At 46.3% G+C, this 23,697-nt stretch overlaps 1 protein-coding gene across 2 annotated transcripts in view; it reads right to left on the reverse strand.

Annotated features, from left to right (window-relative positions):
• Positions 1-23,697, reverse strand: part of MERTK (MER proto-oncogene, tyrosine kinase) — a 74,223-nt gene that overhangs the window by 11,332 nt on the left and 39,194 nt on the right. The window contains exons 9-15 of one of the 2 annotated variants that reach the window (XM_019544094.1): positions 12,325-12,475; positions 11,187-11,340; positions 8,123-8,208; positions 7,446-7,541; positions 6,296-6,376; positions 4,652-4,744; positions 2,993-3,111 (exon numbers count right to left, since the gene is read on the reverse strand). In XM_019544094.1, the coding sequence (XP_019399639.1) occupies positions 2,993-3,111; positions 4,652-4,744; positions 6,296-6,376; positions 7,446-7,541; positions 8,123-8,208; positions 11,187-11,340; positions 12,325-12,475 (780 nt within the window). Of the gene's footprint in view, positions 1-2,992; positions 3,112-4,651; positions 4,745-6,295; positions 6,377-7,445; positions 7,542-8,122; positions 8,209-11,186; positions 11,341-12,324; positions 12,479-23,697 lie in introns of both variants that reach the window. The other variant, XM_019544093.1, reaches the window with a different exon arrangement.

The raw sequence follows: 23,697 nt of genomic DNA on the forward strand, positions 1-23,697 counted from the left end.
GGTCCAGATGCTCTCCACCCCAGGGTGTTGAGGGAGCTAGCAGGGGTTATTGCAAGGCCCTTGGCACAGCTTTACGAGTGCTCGTGGTGCTCGGGGCAGGTGCCAGATGATTGGAAGATAGCCAACGTGGTCCCCATCTTTAAAAAAGGGAGGAGGGAGGAACTGGGCAACTATGGGCCTGTCAGTCTTAGGGAAACTCTTTGAGAAGATCATCAAGGAGCACATCTGCGATAGGCCAGTTTCAGGGATGATGCTCAAGGGCAACCAGGGTGGTTTCATTAGGGGCAGGTCACATCAGACCAACCTGATTGCCTTTTATGATCAGGTCACAAAAGCATTGGAAGCAGGTGTCGCCGTGGATGTAGTCTTTCTGGACTTCAGCAAGGCCTTTGACACCATCTGCCACCCCATCCTCATTAAAAAACTAGATGACTGTGGCATTGATGCCTACACAGTTAAAAGGATTGCAGATTGGCTGAATGGTTGTACTCAGAGGGTGGTGGTGGACAGGTCATATTCGACCTGGGGAGAAGTGGGCAGTGGAGTCCCCCAGGGCTCGGTCCTGTCCAATTTCTTTATCAGCGATTTGGACAATGGGGTGAAAAGCAACCTGTTTAAATTTGCTGATGATACCAAAATTTGGGGTAAGGTGAGCACGCTAGTAGGGAAGGAAAGACTACAGCAAGACCTGGATAGGTTACAGGGGTGGGCTAACAAAAACAGGATGCGTTTCAATACCGACAAGTGCAGGGTGCTGGACTTGGGCAGTAGTAACCAGCAGCACACTTATAAGATGGGAAACTCCCTTTTGAGAGCACGGAGGTAGAAAGGGATCTTGGAGTCATCATTATTGACTCCAAGATGAACATGGGCTGCCAATGTGAGGTCATGGTTGGCAGGGCTAACCAGACCTTGTCGTGCATCCACAGGTGCATCTCTAGAAGGGACAAGGAGATGATCCTCCCCCTCTACATGACACTGGTCAGACCACAGATGGAGTACTGTGTCCAGTTCTGTGCGCCCCACTTCAGGAGGGATGTGGACAACATTGAGAGGATCCAGAGGAGGGCACCTGCATGATCTGGAGACAACAGGGCAGACCCTACGGTGAGAGACTGTGGGACCTGAACCTGTTCAGTCTTCACAAGAGAAGGCTGAGAGGGGGCCTGGTGACCTTCTATAAACTCACTGGGGGGACCAGAAGGGTTTGGGAGAGAACTTGTTTCCCCCAGTGCCCCCAGCATAGCAAGGAATAATGGCCACAAGTTGCTGGAGAGTAGGTTTAGATTAGACATCCGTAAGAACTACTACACAGTTAGGGCAGCTAGGATCTGGAACCAACTTCCAAGGGAAGTGGTGCTGGCTCCTACCCTGGGGGTCTTTAAGAAGAGGCTAGATGCCTACCTGGCTGGAGTCATTTGAGCCAAGTTTTTCTCCTGCCCAGACAGGGGGTTGGACTTGAAGATCTACAAGGTCCCTTCCGACCCGACTTCTATGATTCTATGAAGGCTGAGAGGGGACCTGATTGCAGCTTACCGCTATATCACAGGTGTACCTCAGGGGCTCTGTGAACAACTGTTTACCAGGGCACCCTGGGGGAAAACTAGAAACAACAGCCACAAACTCCTGGAAGATAGTTTCAGGCTGAACATTAGGAAAAAGTTCTTTACAACTTGGGTGTCCAAACTATGGAACAAGCCCCCCCCCAGAGGTGGTGCAATCACCTAGCTGGGGTTGTCTGACCCCAGATGTCTTTCTTGCTCATGCAGAGGGCTGGACCCGATGATCCTTCAGGGTCCCTTCCAGCCCTATGATTCCATGCTCCACATAGGAGCTTTAGGCAGCTAAGGACAGTATTTGTTTAGTCAAACATGTAGGAAAAGTATCTGAGCCAAACCCACTGTCTTGGAAACACTGAAAAGAACTATCTGCCATGCTATACCATTCCCAAATCCAGTCTAACCTCATTATAGGTTATTCCAGTCTGGCCTAATGAGTGAAAACAGCAACCGAACCTAGTACTACAACGTGACCTTGGAGGCAATGAGTCTCTGAGCACTGCCTGAAGTCTATATTAACAGAGTTGTAGGGAAATTGGCTGGCCATACTCTGCTGCTCTTAGGGCTTTGTACACTCATTTAGGCCAATGGCAAAACTGTGTTGCAGAGTCAAGGCCTTCGTGCTTGATGGGAAGCCTAGCACTGCAATAGTAGGTTGCTTCTTCCTTCATGCCTCCTCCTCTTGTCCATAAGCATACAGGGGTAGATCCAGGGGCATGTGGTTGTACCTCCCTTTGGCTGTGCAGTGCATGCATTGAGTGAGGCTCTAGAACCCTGGGGTTAACACTGTAGCCACTTGCCCCTCAACCCGTTGCCCACTGGCAAATTTAGCAGCAGGGGAAAAGAGGTGGGCAGGGAGCAGCAGGAGCATTCACCCCTAGGGTTCTGGAGTCACACCGATAAGCTCAGAGAGTTCATTGCTCATGCTCCACTCAGCCAAAGGGAGGTGTGGTCACACTCCCCAACCCCCCCCCTTGGTTCCGCCCATGTAAGTATGCAGCTAGATTTCACTTTTCCTATCAACTTCCCTCAAACCTCTGAGGTTCAGACACAATGCCTACCAATCATGTGGCCCCTGCATACTTTTGATCCTCAGCCATGTAGCCAGATAAAAAAATTATTTTGTCATCTTTGTGTGTAGGCCCTCAGACGTGAACTCAGTGGCAAAACTCTTAGTGATTTCCATGGAACCAGAATTTCATCCCAGGTGTCTTACAGAGGCAGGAAGTGCTATTACAATCAGTGTCTTTTTATGCTTCAGAAAAATAAAGCCAGCGTTCTCTTAGTGTTCTCAGAGGAAGAGTAAATTTTTTGCTTTGAGTAGCTGATTTAGTGTAGAATACAATCTGTTGTCCCATTGTCCCCAAGTAGCCCTGTGTGCTTAGCATTCTGGTTCTTCCCCATTGCTCAGTTTGTTAATCACAGTCAGTTACCTGAGGACCTGTTTCAAGCCTTGAGCGAAGCAGGAAGCTGTGCAGGTCCCCATATTGCATGAATGGGAGAATAACCATGGGCTTGGGGACCTGGTGAGAGCTCAGCTCTATACAGACACCTGGAAAAAGAATGAGAGTCAGTGTCACACCCCTGGCAGGTGTGGTTTAATAGTAAAATGCTTTGGCTGCCCTTAACATATCTGTGCATGCATGAGTTGCAGCCCTTGTGGCTAATGCCATGTATCTACTAGCTGAACCCCTCTTATGCATATAGATGAAACTATCAGCAGGGAAAATCTTGTATTTACCTTCCATAGCAACATGAAGTCCTAAATCCATGTGGCTCTGCTGCATGTGGAGGAGATGTGTGATAGGGAGCCTGGGACTGTGGATGCAACCCTGTACATCCCAAAGCTGTGCGCAAGGAGGACCCCATGACTATACAGTCGCATTGGTCACATCCAAGTGCTGCCTGACTGGGTCTGACTAATGCAAAAACCTGGGGACTGCCCTTGCAAGGGAGATGGGAAGGTCCCCTAAAGCTGGCACAGCTGGATCGTCAGCACCCTCTCCTGTTTTTCCACTCTTACCCTGATACAGGTGGAGGATGGCAATTCTTGACTAGCCCATCTTAGCTCCACTCATATGACCTATTTGTGAGGCTTATCTAATCACAAACAACCTTTAGTATGAAGGACTTTTCACAACAGAAAGAACAATGCCCAAGTCTCCATGTAGCGACAGAGTGTCCCCTGCTCTCTCGAACTACATTCTGCCTCAGCTGCAGAGTAGCTGTCTCCCAAAGTAGTCACCAAGTGTAAGGTGCTATGCAAACAGTACTCATGGAGTTACAATGAGTTCCTTCATTGTAGACTCTATGTAGTGTGCTATGCCCCTTGGACAGAGGGCACTGGATCTGGGCTTTAGTGTGCTGCACCCTCCCCAGCAGGAGTTCACTTTCCAATTGGATTTCAGTGTCATGCTTGGCCTGACAAAGCTGACAGGCACCAGCATTTCTGTGGAGAACCCTGTGGATGTTTGGATAGCGAAGTATCAGAGCTGAGGTTTTTTTTTTACTTGTATCCAAGGCCAAATTAGCCAAAACTAATTCCAAATCCAAGAGTCCAGAACCATAAGAGGCCCTAGTACCAGCAAACATCTTACACGCACACCTGGGGCTTCAGATGTTTCCAAAACCTTTGGCAGGCATTCTACTTGCAGGCCCAAGAGCAGAGGCTTGGGGTTCAGATGCCCCAGAGTTTTGCTTGCCCTCAGCCATAAGGCCCTTGGAGCAAGCAAGGGAGGAGACTCCCATTTCCATAAACTGGGCATAAAGCAGCTGCACCTTGGTGGGTACTGAACTATGCCAAAAGAGCAGTTCTTCTGCAATGTGGTTCAGGAAAAATGCCGTCATGGACACAGATTATAATCTGGTATTTTCCCTGCCAGATTAAGAAGCCACTATGCTTGATCTGAGCCTTCAGGAACTACACATCATCTTAGTCTATAAAAGGCTGAAAGATTTGTACACTCTGAAGAGCTGAGATGGTCCAGGTGGGACTGAGAGCAGAGCAGGACCCTCTGGCTTTGATAATGACAGAATCAGTCAGTGACCCAAAAGTCTTTTCCTGCCCATAGCCAGCTACCCTTCCTGCTTACCTAGGAGTCTGATGACGTTTGGATGGTCAAAGTCCTTCATGCAGGCTGCTTCACTGAGGAACTCTTCAATCTCTCGTTGGGAAAAGCTATCCACTGAAAACACACCAAACAAAGGAGTCCTCATTAACCAACATACTTGAATGCTCACACTTGGGACCACTCTATGGCAATGGGGTTTTTATCAGTTTCAGCATCTGCAGGGAAGAAGCTGCAGCTTGACAGAAAGGCATCCCCTGCCCAGCCCATTCCTAGCTGGTGTAACAGAGGCCCAGGCTGTCAGCTTTCTTGAAGAGAAGCTAAGACCAACTACAGTGTGGGAGAGGGTACCAGGACCCAGTTCTTCTCCTAGAGAGATATCAGGCAGGGCAACAGGGCCCTAAGGAAAGCAAAGAATTGTTTGGAATGCCTGCTGGGAAGGCTGGTTTGAGGGGGACAGAGGACCAAAGGGTTACAGGAAGAGCAAAAGTTTAGGAGCTCACAAGTGAGCAGGGTACTGTGTTCAGCATGTGCACAGCTGGCTGGGTGTGGGGGGAAAGGAATGATAACTGTCAGGTTCCCAAGCATGCATTGTGTGTGAGGTTGCACCCATTAGAAGTGGCAGGGCTCTGGCTCAGCTTATGTCTATCAGGAGGGAACCTGGCCTGAACCTACCAGAGGAAACGCCTGCTTGGGCTGCCATGTGGGAGCTCAGTTTCTGTGCTGACTCTACTGTTGCATACTGCAGCAACACTTTCCTTCTACACTCTGTTTGTCTTTCTAATCCTGTCCCAGCATCTGTGCAATGCAAATATGGTCCCAGTCCAGTGGCTTACCACCAGCCCCATGGAACCCACTATCCCTCCTCCCACTCCCTGGAGTTGGGTTAATATTTGTCTGGCAACATGCCAAAATATAACTTGGGGAGCTGTTTGGGGAAGACACTTAATCTGCTAGGGCCTTGTGAACCACAGGATTGGAGGTAGGGAGGAAGAATGGGCAAACAGAAGTAGCCACTTGAGGCACGCACAATAATGATTCTTGCCCACAAAGCCTATAAGAAACTCTTTAGCAGGTGGCCCAATTTCACTTTGGCTAAAGATAGGCACTTTCCAAAGATGGGCCCTTTCCATGGGGAGAACCATCCTTTCATCCTTTCATGCAGTAAGATGGAAGAGCTTCAGCACAGCCCAGTCCTCAACCCAATTCCTTGCAGAAGGAGGACCTTGCAGAGGGAGGACCTGGCCCTTTTGCTTCATTAAGTAGGTAGAATTTCCAGTTTCCACTGTGTTGGGCTGCATGTTGTGGTAGCTTCCCAGAAGCGCGCTGGAGTATAACACACTGTTCCCTAGATACATACTGATCACAATTATGGACACTGCTCTGCACATGTCCTCTATATTTCAATTTATTTCAATTACTTCTTCCAGTACTAGCCCTTGCAAAGAGGACTGAACACAGGTGCATTGATGCCCCCCATCTCTTCCTTCATTAATCTCTGAAACACAACAGTGACCGTCAGAAGAATGGGTAATGAGTTCCACTGTCTAGAAGAAGCCTACTGCATGGTATAAGGCAAACCAGCATTATACAAGGGTGGGAAGCATCCTAGCACTCACATTGGGGAAACAACCAACAATGCGTTTTGTAGTAGTCCCTGGTACTCACACTTCATGGTCTTTACGGCTACTTTCTGAGTCCTCCCATCGGGCAAGCTCAGATGCCCTTCCATCACTGACCCAAACTCTCCTGCACCAGAGAGAAGAAGAAAGAATACATGTTTCCCCCCACATACAGCCTAGAACCCTCAGCAGAAGAAGTCAAAGTCTGCACAACACCTGCAGCAGGGACATGGGAGCTGTGAGATGCTGCTGTTTGAGCAAACAACAGGTGGAACACATAGGGCTGATCTGGCTTGTGCCTGACTCACTACAGTGCCACTGCTCATGCACAAGCGGAGAGATGATGCACTGCTGTGTCTCAAGGCCAGCTTGCCACCCATTCTAGCATGGGATGGAGGACATACAAGCCAAGTCAACAGCCCAAGGGAAGGAAGGCCAGGGCACATGGAAAGGCAGAACCTCTCCCAAGGCATATCAATCACAAGGCCTCTCCCACGAGGCTTAGCTGGAGCAGATGCAGCCATCCACATCGCTTGTACTGCCTCATGAGGGACAAGCACAGCTACACCCCTCCAGTACTAGACTGTTCCACTCAACTCTCTTGGGACCAATACTATCCCAAAAAGGGATGGAAAATAGACAGGGCTGTGCCCCGTGCCAAGGACTTGCAGGCCACTTGGACTTGCAGGCCACTCCCAATGCAATGGGGACCTGAGGCAGGCACCCAGTTTCCTCCCTGTTCTTCAAAGGCCTGATAGGGACACGGCTCTACAAATGGGTCCTTGCAGCTTTCATTGCTACTACAATGGCCCCAGATGCTTAAAAGAAATCCAGGCTCTACTCCACTGTATGCTGTGTGGATGCACAGGGACAGCCCTTGCCTTGCAAAGCATACAGCATCAACAGACAAGGTGTGGGAGGAGGGAATGAAGCACATGGCAGGGAACTGACCAGCCCATGGGTGCACAAACAAGTCAGCAGCAAAGCTAGGAATAAACCTAAGCCCCTTCATCCTCAGGTCATGGGCTGGTCCCCAGGCACTCTCTGTCACTCCCCAGTGTGCTGAGTTCTGGATGATGTAGCTGGCCACAGGCCAGTGCTACAGCATCCATACAGCTCCCATCAAGTAGATTCAACTCAATGCCTAAACCCTCCCAGTCTGACCAGGCCCTTTGGGCCTGTTCTCTGCCTCTTACCTTCTCCCAGAATCTTGCCCAGGGTAAGGGAATTTCTATCAATCACAACGTCCTGGAGCTTCTGCTGCAGTTCCTCGCTGACGCCCAGGCTGCCCACTGTAAGACAGGCCGGTAGGTGAATTGGGATGAACAGTACGTGTTCTATTTGCTCTGAAACTCCCACAGACTATTCTACATCATCAACCTGTTCAGGGCTAAGTCCAGCATTGGTGCTTGAAATAGAAGCCCTCTCTACTTGACACTCCTTAATGTACTAGTCCCTGCATTATGTCCCCAGTGGCAGGTGCTGTGCAAGTTAACTGTGGCCTGGTTCCCAGGGACCACACATCTTCATCAGCTTCCACTCAAGCTCGTGATATCTGACAGTAGGTGTTGTCATATCCGTCTTGCATTGAGTATTGTGCAACCCATGCGCTCTGTGGAGCATGCTGGAGGAAGGGAGCCCTGAGAAGCTTGATGAGGACACTCAGGCAGACAACTCAGTCAGCTTCCTGACACTCTGTCTGACAGGCCAGCAAGAGAGGACCCCAGAAGGGGCCAGAGTCTGCTCATTGTTATTAACTGGATTGCATAAATGCATGCAGAGGTTTCTTTCTTCACTAATGTTCTCTGGTCAGACACCACACCAGATCTTCCCTTATTTCTCTGCTGTTTAAATGACAGTCAGTATAGCTTACATGTAAGTTCAACAGCTCTCCGACAGTAGGATTTCTTCGCTGTGATGTTTACTGCCAGGTCTGAATCACTGGGGCTGAAAGCATTCCTAGCAGGAGAGAACCATAACAGGTAAAAATTTTCTTATCTAATCAAAAAGATGGGACTGCAGCTGCAAGAGGCTCTGACATTCAGACTACTGAAACAACTAATAGTGAAAAGAAAACAATCATTTTCCCAAATGTATTTTATTTTCCTCCTGCTGCCTTACACCATATCCTTGTTTACAATGCCTTGTCAAAACAGCTGCTTGATAAACTAAACTGATCTATAAGAAAGGGTGAGTCACAGAATTATTGGAGGGAAAAACCACCTCATCTACACTTGTTACTCATATCCTAATCATAAAGCAAAGGCTCTATTGATAATCATATGGTGTTATGCTCAATTACTTACTTCAGTTTTCCCCTATAGTTTGTGCAACTATAATGTCTCACAGAGAAACTGAGAGCTCCTTTCTCCCATGAGAAGAACTACAATGCTAATTCTCAACATTAGCACAGGAATATTTTACAAACAAAAAGAAATTACAGCAAAATGGTTAGTGAAACCAGACCTCCATGCAGGATGCTGGACAGTGCTGAGCAATCTGCCTGGTGTGATGCTGCTGAGACACTGAGACCTTCAGGTTCTTTTGCAGCAAGGCAGCATTAGGGAAAAATAAAGAAGTACAGATCAACAAGTGCTAATCAAGTCATACAAGGGAATGGTCATTTCCAAGAAAGCCAGCCAGATGGAGGAAGGGACCCAGAGACACCATCAGTTGCCAGACAGGGATCCACTACAACTCCCTTGGAAATCCAGCAGCTAGGACTCATTTATGCAGCTTGATAAACTCTTTTTTGGCAATGCTATGCTCCCAAAGGACACACCGCTTTATTTTGACTTTGAAAAGTGTTGTGGTATGGAATGTGACCATTTTAAGGAAAGCTTCTCACTCTACTCCAGAAATTCAAAGGCATGGGAATAAGGACTTAGGACTGGAAGTGGTCTTTTGGGCCACAGCTACATTTGCAGGAAGTTATAAAGCCTTACAAATAACTTAGCAAAGCTCTACATTAGGATTCCTGTGGGCCAACTTCCTGAAGATATGCTATTACACGTGCATAATGGACTATTTAGCATTTAAGCTATAAAGAATTAAATTGTTTTCCCACTAAAGTGCAGGGTTGACCTATTTTGAAATCCTTCTTAGAAAGTCACAAGGGAGAATGAGTGTTGTTGACTTAATATTGTCCATAATAGACCTTTGTCCCCACCATTGGAAAAACACCAAAATGTGCAGCAGTACTGGCAGTCTCTTGGCTTTGAGGTGGCAAAGGATTAGAACAATGCCCTGACAGAAACACTCAAGTTTTCTAGCAGTGTTGTACAGGACAGCCTGCACAGCATGTCCTCACTCAAGGCTCAGAACTGTGTGGACTTTGCTGCATCACAGTGCTCTGGCTCAGATCAACCCCTCTGCTTCCACAAAGGTCAAAGTCCTCTCTCAGAGTATGACTATTTGCAATGCAGCAGAAAAACACTGTTCCACTCCATTCGGTACTTGCCTGCTCCTGTGCTAAAGTTCAGATGGGTTTTAGAGTTGAACAAAAAGATTTTCCTGATCTTTTTTAAAAGTGGACAATTGCAAAACCTTTCTTCACAGATATGTTACACGTAAGGCTAGATTGATCATATTTCCAATACTGGTGATGCACTAAAAATAGCCAGGAAAATGAACTGTTTGACAATTGCTCTTTGAAGACAGCTATTCTGTGCAATAATTAAAGCACTGTCACAAAGGACTCAATAGAAAATGACACAGGGGATTTCACTCTTCAGCTACTAACCTGAATATGTTGCATTTACTTTCTCTTGCTACTGTATCCCAGAAAAGAAAGGTGAAAGACTACATCCTACTCAGTTCCTCAATGCTGCTTCCTTCTAGACTGCTCCAGTGTAAGGAAGAATACAGAATGAAAAGCGAAATGCTATGCTCAGAGGAAGGAAATGAAAGCTTGCAGTGTCACAGTAAAAATATACCCTGGCCCTTCAGGTTCCATGCAGGAAACAGTCCCAGGTCCTTCAGTGGGAATTTTGGGTGTGTAAGGACTATAGCAGTCTGAAAGGAATCCCCTGCCTTCCATGGCATTATAGCTGGGTAACTGTATGAGAGCATTTGGCCTTTATTCGTTTGTGATCCATCTTTTTCAGTTGATCTGGGTAAATAGTAGAGAAATCTTATTTGGTACATGAGTTAAACAGCGAGCAATGGTGGGGGGGTTGTGCTTAAGGGACTGGCCCTGGGAGCCTGGGAACACTAGGTCAGTAATAGGTTTTGCCCCCGACTCATTGACTGGGCAGATCACTTGTGCCTGAAGCCTGCAAACACATGTGCATGAGTCACTATGGGCTCCAAGAGGCTCCTTGGTTCAGGAAGGCAGGCAGTGCACATGTGTGTGAAGGATGCGCTGATCTGTCTGGGCAAATTTTGGGAGTATTTATGTGCCTAAAGATGCAGGTGGCACCTAGCAGGATATCAAAAGTGAGTATGCCAAAAGTTCCTGGTATCTACCTGCAACTATCAGTCCCTAAACCCCTCTGTGCCTGGTTTCCGTCTATAAATTCCACCACTTGACCCCACTGGAATGTTACAGTTACAGAGATGAACTGGTCAGTGTTTACAAGAATCAGGTACCATGGCACTGGGGACTACAAAACGAAACCAGATGCTGTGAGATGTGATGGATGGGAAGGCACTGGAGGCCAAGAGATCAGAGAAAGGTCCCAAACAGAGCATACATTAAATGCCTTACAGCAGAGAGGCTGGGAAATGCCCTGCACAGGTGATACTGTGCATGCTGTAAATTAGCATGTGGCAACTGTAGCAAAAGTGACAGGTGAGGATATATTTCATACTGGAGGCCCTCTCACCCTGCTCCAACATGAGCCGTTGTCTGAATGCCACAGCCCAGCCCAGCCCAAGCTGCTCATTGTGGCATTTATACAGTTCTGAACACCCATGTTAGGTTTACTCTGACTTACCCAAATTTTGTTTCTGTCAATCTTTTCTTGATAATCACTGAGAGATACAGGATCAGTCCAACAGAAGCAAGCCCACAGAAAACGCCAAGGACTATGACAAAGGGCTCTGTATTTCCAGATGCTGGCATTGAAGAAGGTGCCAAGGTTATTAAACCTGATAAAACATCCCAAAATAGAGACATATAAGGGAATCAGTCCGTAGTGCTTGGAGTGTACAATGGGGCTGTTAACAACTGAAACTAAACAATACCTTCAAAATAAAAAATAAAAGATATAAAAGAAATATATAAGCCCGAGGAAACTACTGCATGTCAGTGGAATTACTTGATATGCTGGTTTACTTAACTATCAAGGCCTGAGGGTGTTTAGGGGAACTGGTTCTCCTTGTGAAACTGCTTACTTTTTATAACAGGGCAGCACTTTTGGGCATTTATACACATACTTTTTTTCCCGCAGTGCACCGGAGATCTGCTGCTTCACAGCAGATTTGATTAGCAGACAAGCTGAAGCAAACTGTGCCATGCCACATGCAGCTGTATAAGTGGCAAAATGCACATCAGCATGCAGAAAATGGCCATGGTGCACTTTTGAACTAAAGCACCTCCAAGGTGTTTTAGTTCAAAAGCGCATCACTGCCATTTTCTCAGCACTGATGCGCATTTCGCCACTTATACAACTGCAAACATTGATCACCAGGCTCTTTTCAAAGCGCCTGGTGCTGTGGTACTTGAATATGTAAAAATGCCTTGAGTGTCACTGCTTAGTGCTGTACATGTAATAATAGACAGGCCTTGCAGGAGCTTGCAATCCAAATATCCCAGGCAACACCCAATGGGTAAATATGATCACGTCCAAGAAGGAGAAACAGGTTGATAGCAGCAACCAGCAAGTAACTACCATGTTCTTCCCCTCCCAGGTAGGTGGGCTAAATGCTAGGGCTGGGGGGCCTATGAGAAAGGAGGTGGGGTGAGTCTGCAAACAATATCTTCATTAAAAGAAAGTTGTTGAAACTCCAAAGTTAAGCACACTAAAGTTAGAAAATGCCATAATGGAAGCTGCCAAGGCAACTGTAATTCAACTCCCTTATACATGAAGATGCAGTCTTTTAATTCCACAAACATGCTTGTTTTTTTCTCACCATTCCATGGAATGAAGACTTCCACAGGGTCACTGAAGGGCCCAACTCCTCCCTTTGTGAAGGCAGCAACTTGCACAGAACATGTGGCATTGGTAGCAACCACAGGGATGGTGGCAGAGCTGGCATTCTGCTTGACTTCAGAAGAAAGATTCTGCTGAGCACAGACAAAGGAGAGAACAAGTCAAATACTGATACTGTGGGAGCAAACAGAAGGGAAAAGTTTATTTTTCCTGGCAATGTCAAACAGTGAATGAGGACTGAAAATCTAGGACATTTTTATCTTGACATTTTCCCTTTATTAAGTACTATGGTTACTTGCCCTTATAGCCTGCAGGAATCATGACCATGTGTAATGCCACAACAAGCTATTTATAGAGAATAATAGTTCTTCAAGAACTGGATGAAAATAATAAAATAGCTGAACAGCATTTCCTCTTAACTGTTTCACTGTCCAAATCAGGTTTCAAAACAATTGCTACATAGCCTCCCCCACAGGCGATGCACTGAGGGGGATGTGGGGCATGTGCTCCCCTTAAGATTGGCCGCTGCCGAAGTCGCCACCAGCTTCTGTAGGTGGTCGCTGCTCGCCACCTTTCCCCGCCTCGCCACCACCACCAGCATCTGCAGGCAGTCTCCGCTTGCCACCAACTACAAATGGTGCCTCTCCCAGTCTCAGGAAGCACCAGTTCATGGCCTCTCCAACAGAGCAACAGGCTGACCATGTCAACAGGGAAACAAGCTGCTGGCTAAACCAGGAAAATAAATCTGAAGTGGCTGGGCAGCAGAATGCTAATAATTTGCAGGTTGGGGCAGTGAGGGCAGTTTATGAACTCTGCATGTTGTTATTTCTTATCCTTTCTCCTCCACCTCTGCTGGAGCTACTGAGCTTGCTGAAATCACTACAGACTGCAGCCTGAAGTAACTAACACATGCCCTGGCATACCTTCAAACCATACTCTCTCTTGATCCCTTTGGCTGGAAAGAATTTACAGTGAAAACAAGGACTGATGGTGCTGAGAGCACAAGAAAAACCACTGAGGCCTTACAGAGATGAGGACTTACAGGTGTGCTAGTTAGCATAACTGGAAGGACTAGTATACACTTTTAACATGGGCCACCCTAATGGTTCAGGGCAGCCTACCCTGCAAGGACTGGTTCCATTATGGCAAGTGTCACTGGCTGGATGCTGTTTGCCCTAGATTCTCCTGGGCAGAGGGAAGGTTCTTTCTCCTAGTCTAGACAAGACCTGGGAAGGTGGGAACCCTGAAGAATTTTAAGTTCCCTGTAGGAAGCTCTGTGTTGGGTTTGTCATACCCCGTGTCCCTCACCTGGACGCTGGGTGGGTGAGAAGTTTAGCTGCAGGGAACCAGTGAGGAGGTTAGTCACCTGTGGAGCCCAGCCTGTGAAAAACACATTTTGCTAAAGGTGGGAGTGGAACAGCCACATGCCTCTTTGAAGATATGCTGGGAAGGCATGCCTTCTTGGCAGGACATCTCTCCCTTGATGCCATCACTCCTCTGATGGTGAAACTACAAAAGGAGGGGGCAGCCTTCTCTACTTAGTGCCCAGCTGAGCTCTAAATCAGGAGCTAGTCAGAGAAAGTCTTCTTTGGTTTAAGCCTCTTTAAAGTGTTTCCCCAGCTGATGAAGCGAGCTTGGGCTAATAAAGGCTTATGTTATACATCTCTGATTTAGCTAGTCTATAAAATGCAAATCTACCCTGACAAATACGAGCCAGAGAAGAGACCAGAGAATACTGCCCAGTGGTTACAAGTAGTACACGTAACTGTCTGTTAGGACTGGCTTTGTGTGTGCTGCTCTCTTACTCAGAGAGGTTTCTCTTTCCCTAGTGGAGAGCTATCTGGCTGTCTTGCCATTTGAATGCACTGTACAACACAGATGGATCTCTCTTGTAGATCCTCTTCTCATGTTTATTTTAGCTTTAGGTCTTATCATTGCTGCCAAATTCAAGGCCAAACTATCCAATGGGGTATGTCAGCAAACCCTGCTGAAGTCAGGGAGCATTGTTTGGACCAGCAGACAGTGAGACACCCACCCACTTCCCCAAGCAGAGTGCCTCTCTGGATATTAAGTCAGAATGATCGTGTATTCTATAATTAAAGGAATAAGGCACATGTTATAACAGGTAGTTTAATACTGACATGTTTTTTTTTCTGTTGAGCTCCCGATCCTTCAGTTTTTAGGGTGAATTTCTTTCTTGTCACCATCATGATGTTGGATTTGTCTAATGCTATGACAGATTATTTCTCTGGACAGAAATACAAGCGATTCCCTTTCCCACAAATTCACCGTTATTTTCTGAATTTCTTGAGTCAGCATACTAGCTGAAAAAGCAACTGGCATTGCTTTACAGTAACTTACTACTCCAAAACAACTGTTCTTATAACACATCTGGCAGACTAGTGTGCAGCGAACAACTTTAGCTCAGCTGCCTACCATTTCCTAACACAATGCAGCCAAGAGAAAGCAATAACAGAGGAAAGTTGGGTAAAAATAGAAGGAAATCTTTCATGGCCAAATCCAATTTACCAAAAGAACTATAAAAATTGAAATAAAACATGCCATATATTAGCCACGTTTAAGTGCCAGTAAAACAACTGTGTTCTGGAGAGAACTGCTAAAGAATGATGATCTACAAGATTCCTTCCAGCCCCGCCAACAACTATGAAACTATGCTCGGCAAGTGAAGGAAATAACTCACTGCTTCTCTTTTCCTATGTTCTCGATTCCTTCCTGCTTGGTTTTCCTGATGCCCTCTGGCAAACAAATGCCTCCAAGACTGTTTTCACATTGCTGTTTATTAGCCAACCCCCAAAGTCATTTTAAAAGTTCATGTTTTTGTGTGACTGCTGTATCATCTGAGGACTTAGCTTATGTAAACAGATGGTGCATAGTATTAGGCCAGAGGAGTGTTGACTCTAGTGTCAAATGAAAAGGGACTGGATTAGATCACCTGTCCCGTCAGGTGACTTTAATGGAAAAATCCCTTAGGACAGAGAAGGTGCCACATGGCATAAAGGGACTGGCTTAACTAATACTATGAAGACCTCCTTTTGCCCCTGGACTCCAGAAAGGTCCTGGTGAAGAGAGAGGTGTCACCTTAACTTCGCAGTTATCCATGGATGACTAAGTGAACCCTAGGGAGCAGCTGCCCCAGGGTCAGGAAATGGCCTGGCTCAAGGATCTGCCCCAGTGGATTTAACTGCTAAAAATGCCACCCCAAGCTGCCAGGCCGCAGTAAAATATGTACACTAGCGAACTGCTCGTGCTTCTGCTGAAGAGACCTTGCTAGCCTGTGGGTAGCCAACCATTCCCACAACAGGTCTCCAAGTCCATGTGCCAGCATATTTGATTAAGTACTAAAGTAGCATTAAAAGAAGTGCTAAAAGATAGCATGATGACAGCCCATACTGCACCATGCCGGTTGTGCATGGTTATTTTTGTCTGCTACCTCGCTGTAGCAATGTACTATAATGAGGGAGTGTGTTGCTATGGCAATGTAACAGTGGCGTCATGGTTTTTGCCAACGGATGCTATGGTGCCATAGTGCATTGTGTAGATGTGCCTCCTTTCTAGTTCACCTCAGAATAAAGCAGGTCCTTCCACTCCTTTCAAGGTGCTCATGTTAGTCAATGCTGCTTCCTGTGACCAGCTGCCTGTGACTAGCAGATCAAGCAATGCCACGCAGCATACACAATGTCTTTTCATAGATGTACGTTCAGGGACCAACACAATAGAGTCTTGTCCCTCACTGGGACCAGATAACAGCCTATTATGCCCTTACAATCACTTTGCATAACCAACTGCACACAAGTACCAGAGACATGCTGATGTCTGCTCTTCAGACAGCAGATCATATTGTCAACTTTAAGCTTGCAAACACCAGTATTTTGGGATCTTCATTAATCATGAAATTGAAATTTGAGATTCAGAAAAACTTATTTTTAGAGTTCTTTTCCAACTGCCTTCCCTTCTTCCCCCCAACCCGCCGTGCATCACTCTCTGCCACAACATGGACCATAGCCAGCATGTGGTACACTAGCTAATGCCGAGAGGTGTCTGTGTGTGTGTGTCTGTCTCCAGTTTCACTGGAATAGGCAGGAGTTAATCAACAGGTCAGCCCGTAAGCTGTTTAAGAAGTTTGAAGTAATATGGAGAGAGGCCATTGTTTTGCTAGTCAGGTGATAAGGACTGTTATCAGCCCTTCCTTCCCAGGCTGGCTTGCTCTCCTGTCAGTTTGCTGCAGACAGTATGACAAAGCAGGAATGGAGATTGAAGAGCTCTGTATCATCAACAGATGCATGCACTGAACCCTCCCCAACCCTTGCCTCAGAGTGCTAACCCAGGGCTGGGGGCTTGCAACATTCCCGCCCCTTGAGCAGTCAGTGGGGAAAGGCCTGGGACCATACAAGCAAACATCCCGAATGAGAAAGTCCTGCCAGCGCCTGGCTACACCCCACTCAGCTCAGCTCCCTGCAGAAGGGAAGGAAGGGCTGCTCTAGTGCTCCCCAGCTCTAGCCTGAGCCACTGTAGGTATGTGCCTGAATCTCCTCAGTCCAGAAAGAATGTCTGTCCAGTTTCAAACCAGTTCAGCCTAGTCAGGTTAGACTAACCTGCAAAGACTGAATCAATTCAGTCTCGGGCTTTTTGAATGTCTGTCCTTAGCCTTAGAGGTGCACCAATACATCAGTCCAATATCAGATCGGCACCAATATAAAGAAAATTGATCATATCGGAAATTGGCCTGATGTGGCTGATAATTTGACTGATAAATGCCTGTGCATCCACACAGCTGCAGTGCAGCATGTAGGCAGCGAAGAGAACAGCCCAGCAACTCTGTGAAGCTGGTAATTCTGGTGTGGTGGAAGGGGAGGGGGGAGGGAATGGGCCTGGAGGGGGCAGATCAAGGCCCCCATGGTGAGGGAGGAGTGGGACTGGGGCAAGTGCTGCCCAGCCCCCAGCCCGCCCTGCCCTGCACAGATCTGGGGACACATGCCCTCCCCCTTTATGCCCTCCTGAATGAACGGTGGGAGCCACCGGATGAGCGGCCAGCACCGAAGCAGTGGCTCCCAGATGAGTACGCAAAGGCGGGAGCTGCCCCCACGCCCCGGATGAGCTATTGTTCTGTCCCGTGCCTGCCCTGCCTTGGCTGGGCAGTGCTTGCACCAGCCCCACTCCTCCCTCACTGCAGGGGCCTTGATCTGCCCCACTTGCCTTTCACCACACCAGAGTTGCCAGCTGCCCACAGCTCTCCAAGCTGCTGGGCTGCTATTGGAAATTGGATCGGTATTGGCTAATATGCCTCCTTAAAAATCAGTTATTGGTATTGGCCCCAAAAATCTCTATCAGTGCACCCCTAGTGACACTGTGAAATGGCTGATGGAGCCTGCATTACGTGCCGCCCCGCCAAAGGAAGGAAACCAATAGCAGTAGCTCATGCTGTGGGGAAGTTCTATTTGATCTTTATATGTTTTCACACTGGGTTCAGAGTGAAATTAGGGGCCTGGATACCTGTGCTTAGCCATCTAAGCTGGTAGTCACAGTCCATAACCAGACAAGACAGTGCAGAGCTGGAGCCAAAGCAGAGGGATGGGAGAGCAGACACAAGACAGCAGGCCCAGCACAGGACACACTTTACAATCACTGTTATTCTGGGGTTGTCACCACATACACTGTACACCCATGGGGCTGTACAAATGTTCTCTACACTGAATGCAACTACTACATCTCCCAGAAGAGGAGTTACCCACCTGCATCACTTCAGACTGCTGTGTCTTTGTTCTTCAGTATACTTCCCATGGTGCAGCATTAGTATTTAGGGCAGAAGGCAACCATGGGAAAACATGCACGCTTTTGAAGACCATAAACACAAAAGTTGACAAGCTTCAAGTGGATGCTGTACTGTTTAAATCCATCTGTCCCTCCAACTCTCTTGATACTAAAGAACTAAAGCTCAACTTCACAGAGAACAAAGGAAACAACAGCCTGCTCTAACTGATTACTTTGCAAAAATCACAAAAACACTGTTTGTTGCGTCTGTCAGGCTGTGGACAGACTTTCAAGTGCTTTAAAAGGGGAGGGGGAGCTGCAGTTTGAGGAGTGCACATCAGCTGTTATGATTTAACTGTTATGCCTGAGTGCTCCTCTAGTGGTAAAAGTGAGCTAAAATGCTGAAATTTTTACTACAAATGAAACAGGGTTATCAGGATAATGGTAACACTGCCCACACCTCCAACCCCTCCTTCTTTTCTGATACAGCTAAGCTCTAATTATCACTCAACAGTAAGAGCAATACCATTAACCATTTTTGCAATGTAGTATGGCCAAATCTTTTCTTTTGTGAGATTTGATGCATTTCTCAAAGCTCCAACTTCAGGAGTCCTGTGATTATGTGAGAATCTCATGTTTAAAAAAGCAGGTTTCTAGTTCTTATGGTTGCAGGGAAAAGCTTGCAAATAAGAGCTGCATGTGACCCTAATAGCCAAAATGTAATTTATACAAAAATCTCACAATACTGTATTGTTCTGATAATACCAGTAATTCTATCTTTTCTTTTCTCCAAAAGAACCCTAAATATTGTACTCAACTTGTATATGATCTTAACATATAATTCAGCACCTTACAGTCTTGACTTTTGCCCAAGAAGTATTGTGTATACAATAAAAACAGCAAATCCAAAACGTTATTTTTTATTTTAGTATTTGTACCATAATTAATGAAGGCTGAGGTGGTGTGGGCACTAAGTCGCAATGTTGACAGGTCACAAGTTCAAGGCCATAACAGAAAAATTCATGGCACAGCCCTGTCAGATTTCAATGAATCTGAAAATTCTGCTAAATACCTGTCATAAGGACATGAAAAAAGAAAGAAATACAATTAATGGTTTAGATCTTTTCCTTGGTTATTTGTTCAATTAATACAATTGAACTTTGTAAGGTAAGAGGAGTTCACGGCTTTTATCTGAAGTAACTGACATATAGTCAGAAAAAAAGCTATTTTTTTGTAAAATTGAAAATGATACTATGGGGTCAGTTTATATGCGGGACTACTAAAATCAGAACAATATGATATTTAGAAATTATTATAGCTTTAGGCCAACCTCATGCTATTTTGGGGATATGAATCAATTTCTGAATGCTTGGGTTCGACTACTCTGGCATGGTCTCCTTAAGATTCTGGTCCCACAGCAAAAAGCCCAGCACATAAACAAACATTTGGTATTTTTCATTTTTGATAATCAGAAGTAACAGGAAATGGAAAAAACAGGGTTTTTTTCTTAGCATAAAAGAATTAATTTTAGCAGAAAGAGTACTGCTCTTTAAATTCAGCCTCTTTCCTCTATAGCCACATTTGTAGGGATAGATAACACAAGGTTAACATGACCCCAATCCTGTTTGCATTATAGCCTCCACTGCTGCTGGCTCTAGTGGTGAATTCTAGTTTGAGTTTAGAATACAAAGCTACTAAACAACAACTTCCTGGATGGTATCATCCCTCACTCCCCTCATCCAAGAATTATCTTGTGAGAACATTTTAAATACATATCGCCACAAAGGACCCATATGGCATAAACACTGCCACTGGAAGCAATGGGACTTCTCACACCAGCAAACTTCCTTATGTGCATTAAGGATGTATATATCCATGTCCAATACAACTTGTCTCAAAACTTAATCCTGAGCATTTCCTTCAAAGAGGCCCAATTAGAGAGGTAAACATCCCCTTCAATGCAAGAAGGGAATCATTAGCAAGCCCTTCTAAGTCTGCTTTTCCAGATGTGGCAGCAAAGGAGGTCTTCCATAGGTCTGCCTTTGCTAGAGGACAGGCTGCACCTTCCAGGCCATATGCACCCCACAACAATACAATCTGGTTATCCAGCAAACTGGCTGCTGTGGGTAGGGGCTAAGGAGCAAATCAAGCAGTGACCCAGTTCTACTAACCCTGAAAATCAGATTATTTTTTGCAATAGCCTCTCGGATGCACACACTAGTCTGTGGAGGCTATGTTGGCTGTAATGAGCTTTGTGAGGCCAGCATGAGGCTTCCCAAAGGAATGCTGGGCTCAGACCATTACTCTCTGGCTAGGAATAAACATTCAAAAAGCCTGAGCCTGAATTGATTCAATCTTTGCCTGTTAGTCTAACCCAGTGTTTCCCAACCTTTCCCAGCCCAAGGCACACATACATTAATAAAAGTATTCCGTGGCACACCTATTAAGTCATTCCCCATTTCCTTACTTATGAGCTCATTGTAGCTCATTGCCGTGGCACAATTCTGTGGCACAGCTGTTTAGAGGTTCACAAACTGTGTGTCCCCTACTGCTAACACATGCGCAGTAGATGATTTCCTTCTGCTTGGCTGGGTCTCTCTCTCCCCAACAGCCAACACATGACTGAGTCTTCTGTGAATGTCTCATTGACATGGCTTATTCATCAGTGCTAGGCTGCTGGAGAACTTTCTTCTCATTTTCCCAAAATTCTCGTGGCACACCAGGGAGCTCTTCAAGGCACACCAGCTGAAAAGCACTTGTCTAACCTACAAAGCTTGAACTGATTTGGACGTGGATAGACGTTCCCTTGTCATTCCAGAAATGCAGGCATGTGCCTGCAGTGGCTCAGGCTAGAAGCCAGGGGGTGCTAGCACAGCCCTCCCTTGCCTTCCCTTCCCAGGGTGTGGCCAGGCCTGGACAGGATGCTGTGATTAGGGAGGAATGCAGTGACATTATCATCTGAGCCATTGATTACCTCCAAAAAACCTTAAGTGGACACTGTCCTATCTGCCTTACACAGCATTAGCTAGCATACCACATGCTGGCTACAGTCTGTGCTGTGGGAGAGAGGAGGAATGGATTTCTGCTTTAGCAGCGAGTGGTGCTCGGAGGGGGAGGAGGTACGGGGAAGCCAGCAGACCCTCCTGTGCCTGAAAGTCTCTGACAGAGCTACAGCCAAGGTGCAGATGGGAGGGGCCAGCTCTGTTGTGGAGCAGAGAGTCCAGCCCAGAGAGCATGCTGGGGGTGTCTAGTTTAGCTTAAACCAGCAAAGGGTCTGGGACAGACATTGTATAAACCAGTTTGAGCCAAATCAGCTAAGTCTGATAGTACATTCAACCAGGTTTATATCAAACTGGTTTCAGCCATTTTCAAACTGGTTTATTTACACTGAATATCTGTTCTGTTACAGGTTTAAACCAGTTTCTGATCACTTAAACCAGTTTATGTGTAATGTCTGCCCATAGCCTCTGTGTCTCCATGGTTCTGGTCTTTTGTGTATTTGTCCTGCAAGTCAGCATAAGAATACAGAGACTTCCACATTTGGAAGGATGAAGAGAAGTAAGACAGGCTCCACATTTTTGTCCTGGGCTGTCTACATTCTGATGCTGGGATGCTGTGTAACAGCAGCATGCCTTTCTGTTCTTTAGGCTAGGGACAGACATTCAAAAAGCCTGAGCCTGAATTGATTCAATCTTTGCAGGTTAGTCTAACCTGCCTTAACTGAATCAGTTTGCAACTATATAGACTTTCCTTCTGGACTGAAGAAATGCAAGCATATGCCTGCAGTGGCTCAGGCTAGAAGCTGGCAGGTATTAGAGCAGCCCTCCTTTCCCTTCTACAATGCTGAGCTGAGGTGTGGCCAGGCCCCGGAAGGAAGCTTTGATTAGGGGGTGGGGTTTAAACCCCCACCTTGGCCTGCACAGTCCCAGGCTTTTCCACACTCGCTGCTCAAGGAGTATTGCCAGCCCCCAGCTAGCACTCTGAGGCAAAGGGGGCGTGTGGAGTTCATGCATCTGTTGATGATACTGAGCTTTTCAACCTCCTTGTTCCTGTTTCTTCATACTGTCTGCAAACCTGATAGGCAAGGAAGCCAGCAGGGAGCTGATAACACAGCATTTATCAGCCCATCAAGAAAACAAAAGCTTCTTTTATTATTTCAAGCTCTTCTTAAACTGCTTTTTCCAAGGAAGAAATGGAGAGTCATTACTTGCTGACCTGTTGATTAGCTCCAAAAAGCCCTAAGCTGACACTGTCCTGTCTGCCTTTGTCCTGTCCCAGTGAAATTGGAGACAAACACACAGACACCTCTCTGCATTAGCTTGCATACCACATGCCAAGGGTCTGTGGGGTTGGGGTTCATGCTGTGGGAGATTGGGAGGGAGGATCCCTGCTTGACAAGCGAGGAAGTAGGAGCAGAGGAAAGCTAGGCAGACCCTGCTATGTCTGCAGTCTCCACTGGAGCTCCAGCCAGGGAGCAGAGGGGTGGAGCAGACAGCACAGCACATCCCAGCATCTGAGATGCTGGTGGACTCTGATTTAACTTAAAACAGAAAGGGGTCTAGGACAGACATTGCATAAACTAGTTTGACCCAAATCAGTTAAGTCTGATACTACATTCAACCAGATTTATATTAAACTAGGTTTAAACGAGTTTCTGATCACTTAAACTGGTTTATGCACAATGCCTGTCCCTAGTCTTAATGGATGGCATAAATCAGGGGTGGCCAAAACGTGGCCTGCAGCCTGGATAAAGGCTGCCAGGCCATTCTATCTGGCCCATGGGGCCCCTAAAACATTTAGAAAATGAATATTTCTTTGCCCCGGCTGTCTGTCGTGAGGCTCTCAATGGCTTGCCAAAACTCAATAAGCAGCCCGCCACCAAAAATAATTGCCTGCCTCTGGCATAAATTGATGCATGATTCATTAATAAAAATAGGCATTGGCCTCAGTTCTGCAAAGGGTCTTGTCCTGTTCACTGAGGCTCCACTCTTGAGTTCCTAACAACACCTCCTCCTCATGGATAGGGTTTGTTAGACCCTATGGAAGATTAGCAGCTTTTTCACAATGAGCACAGGTCACTTGGGAACATTAAAGAGCCCTGCTGAAGGGTTGTTCTGGGAACTAGAGACTGAAAAGAAACCTTTCTGTTGTGTAACAGTTTTATTTGTATACTCAGATGTTATGTTCCTGGGAAATGAAGGCCTCTCCGTCCTTAACTTGCTGCTTGTAAGGCAGTTAAAGTGTCAGCGTTTCCTTTTCATGCAAGTCACAAGACCATAATATTGTCTTCCTGACTTTATCATACTTGATCCATATAGGCTCCTGGGAGGCATAAAAGGGGAACAGAAAATGCAGTGTCTCACAGAAAGAGCATGAATCACTTCTTCCACAAAGAATTTCAAGACTGAGCGCATCCAGTGTCTTTATATGATTTAAACTTTGAGTTGATAAAGGCGACAAGAAAAGCACAGCAAACCACACAAACAAGCAGGCAACATCTGGACAGAAACATCTGTCTGGACAAAATTTGCCCAGTTCCTTTCATCTCAGCTATATTTTTTCTTTTTCTTTTTTTTTTTTTTTT

The sequence above is a fragment of the Crocodylus porosus genome, unplaced genomic scaffold, assembly GCF_001723895.1.
Source record: "Crocodylus porosus isolate Cpor-Errol unplaced genomic scaffold, CroPor_comp1, whole genome shotgun sequence".
Classification (NCBI taxonomy): Eukaryota; Metazoa; Chordata; order Crocodylia; family Crocodylidae; genus Crocodylus; species Crocodylus porosus.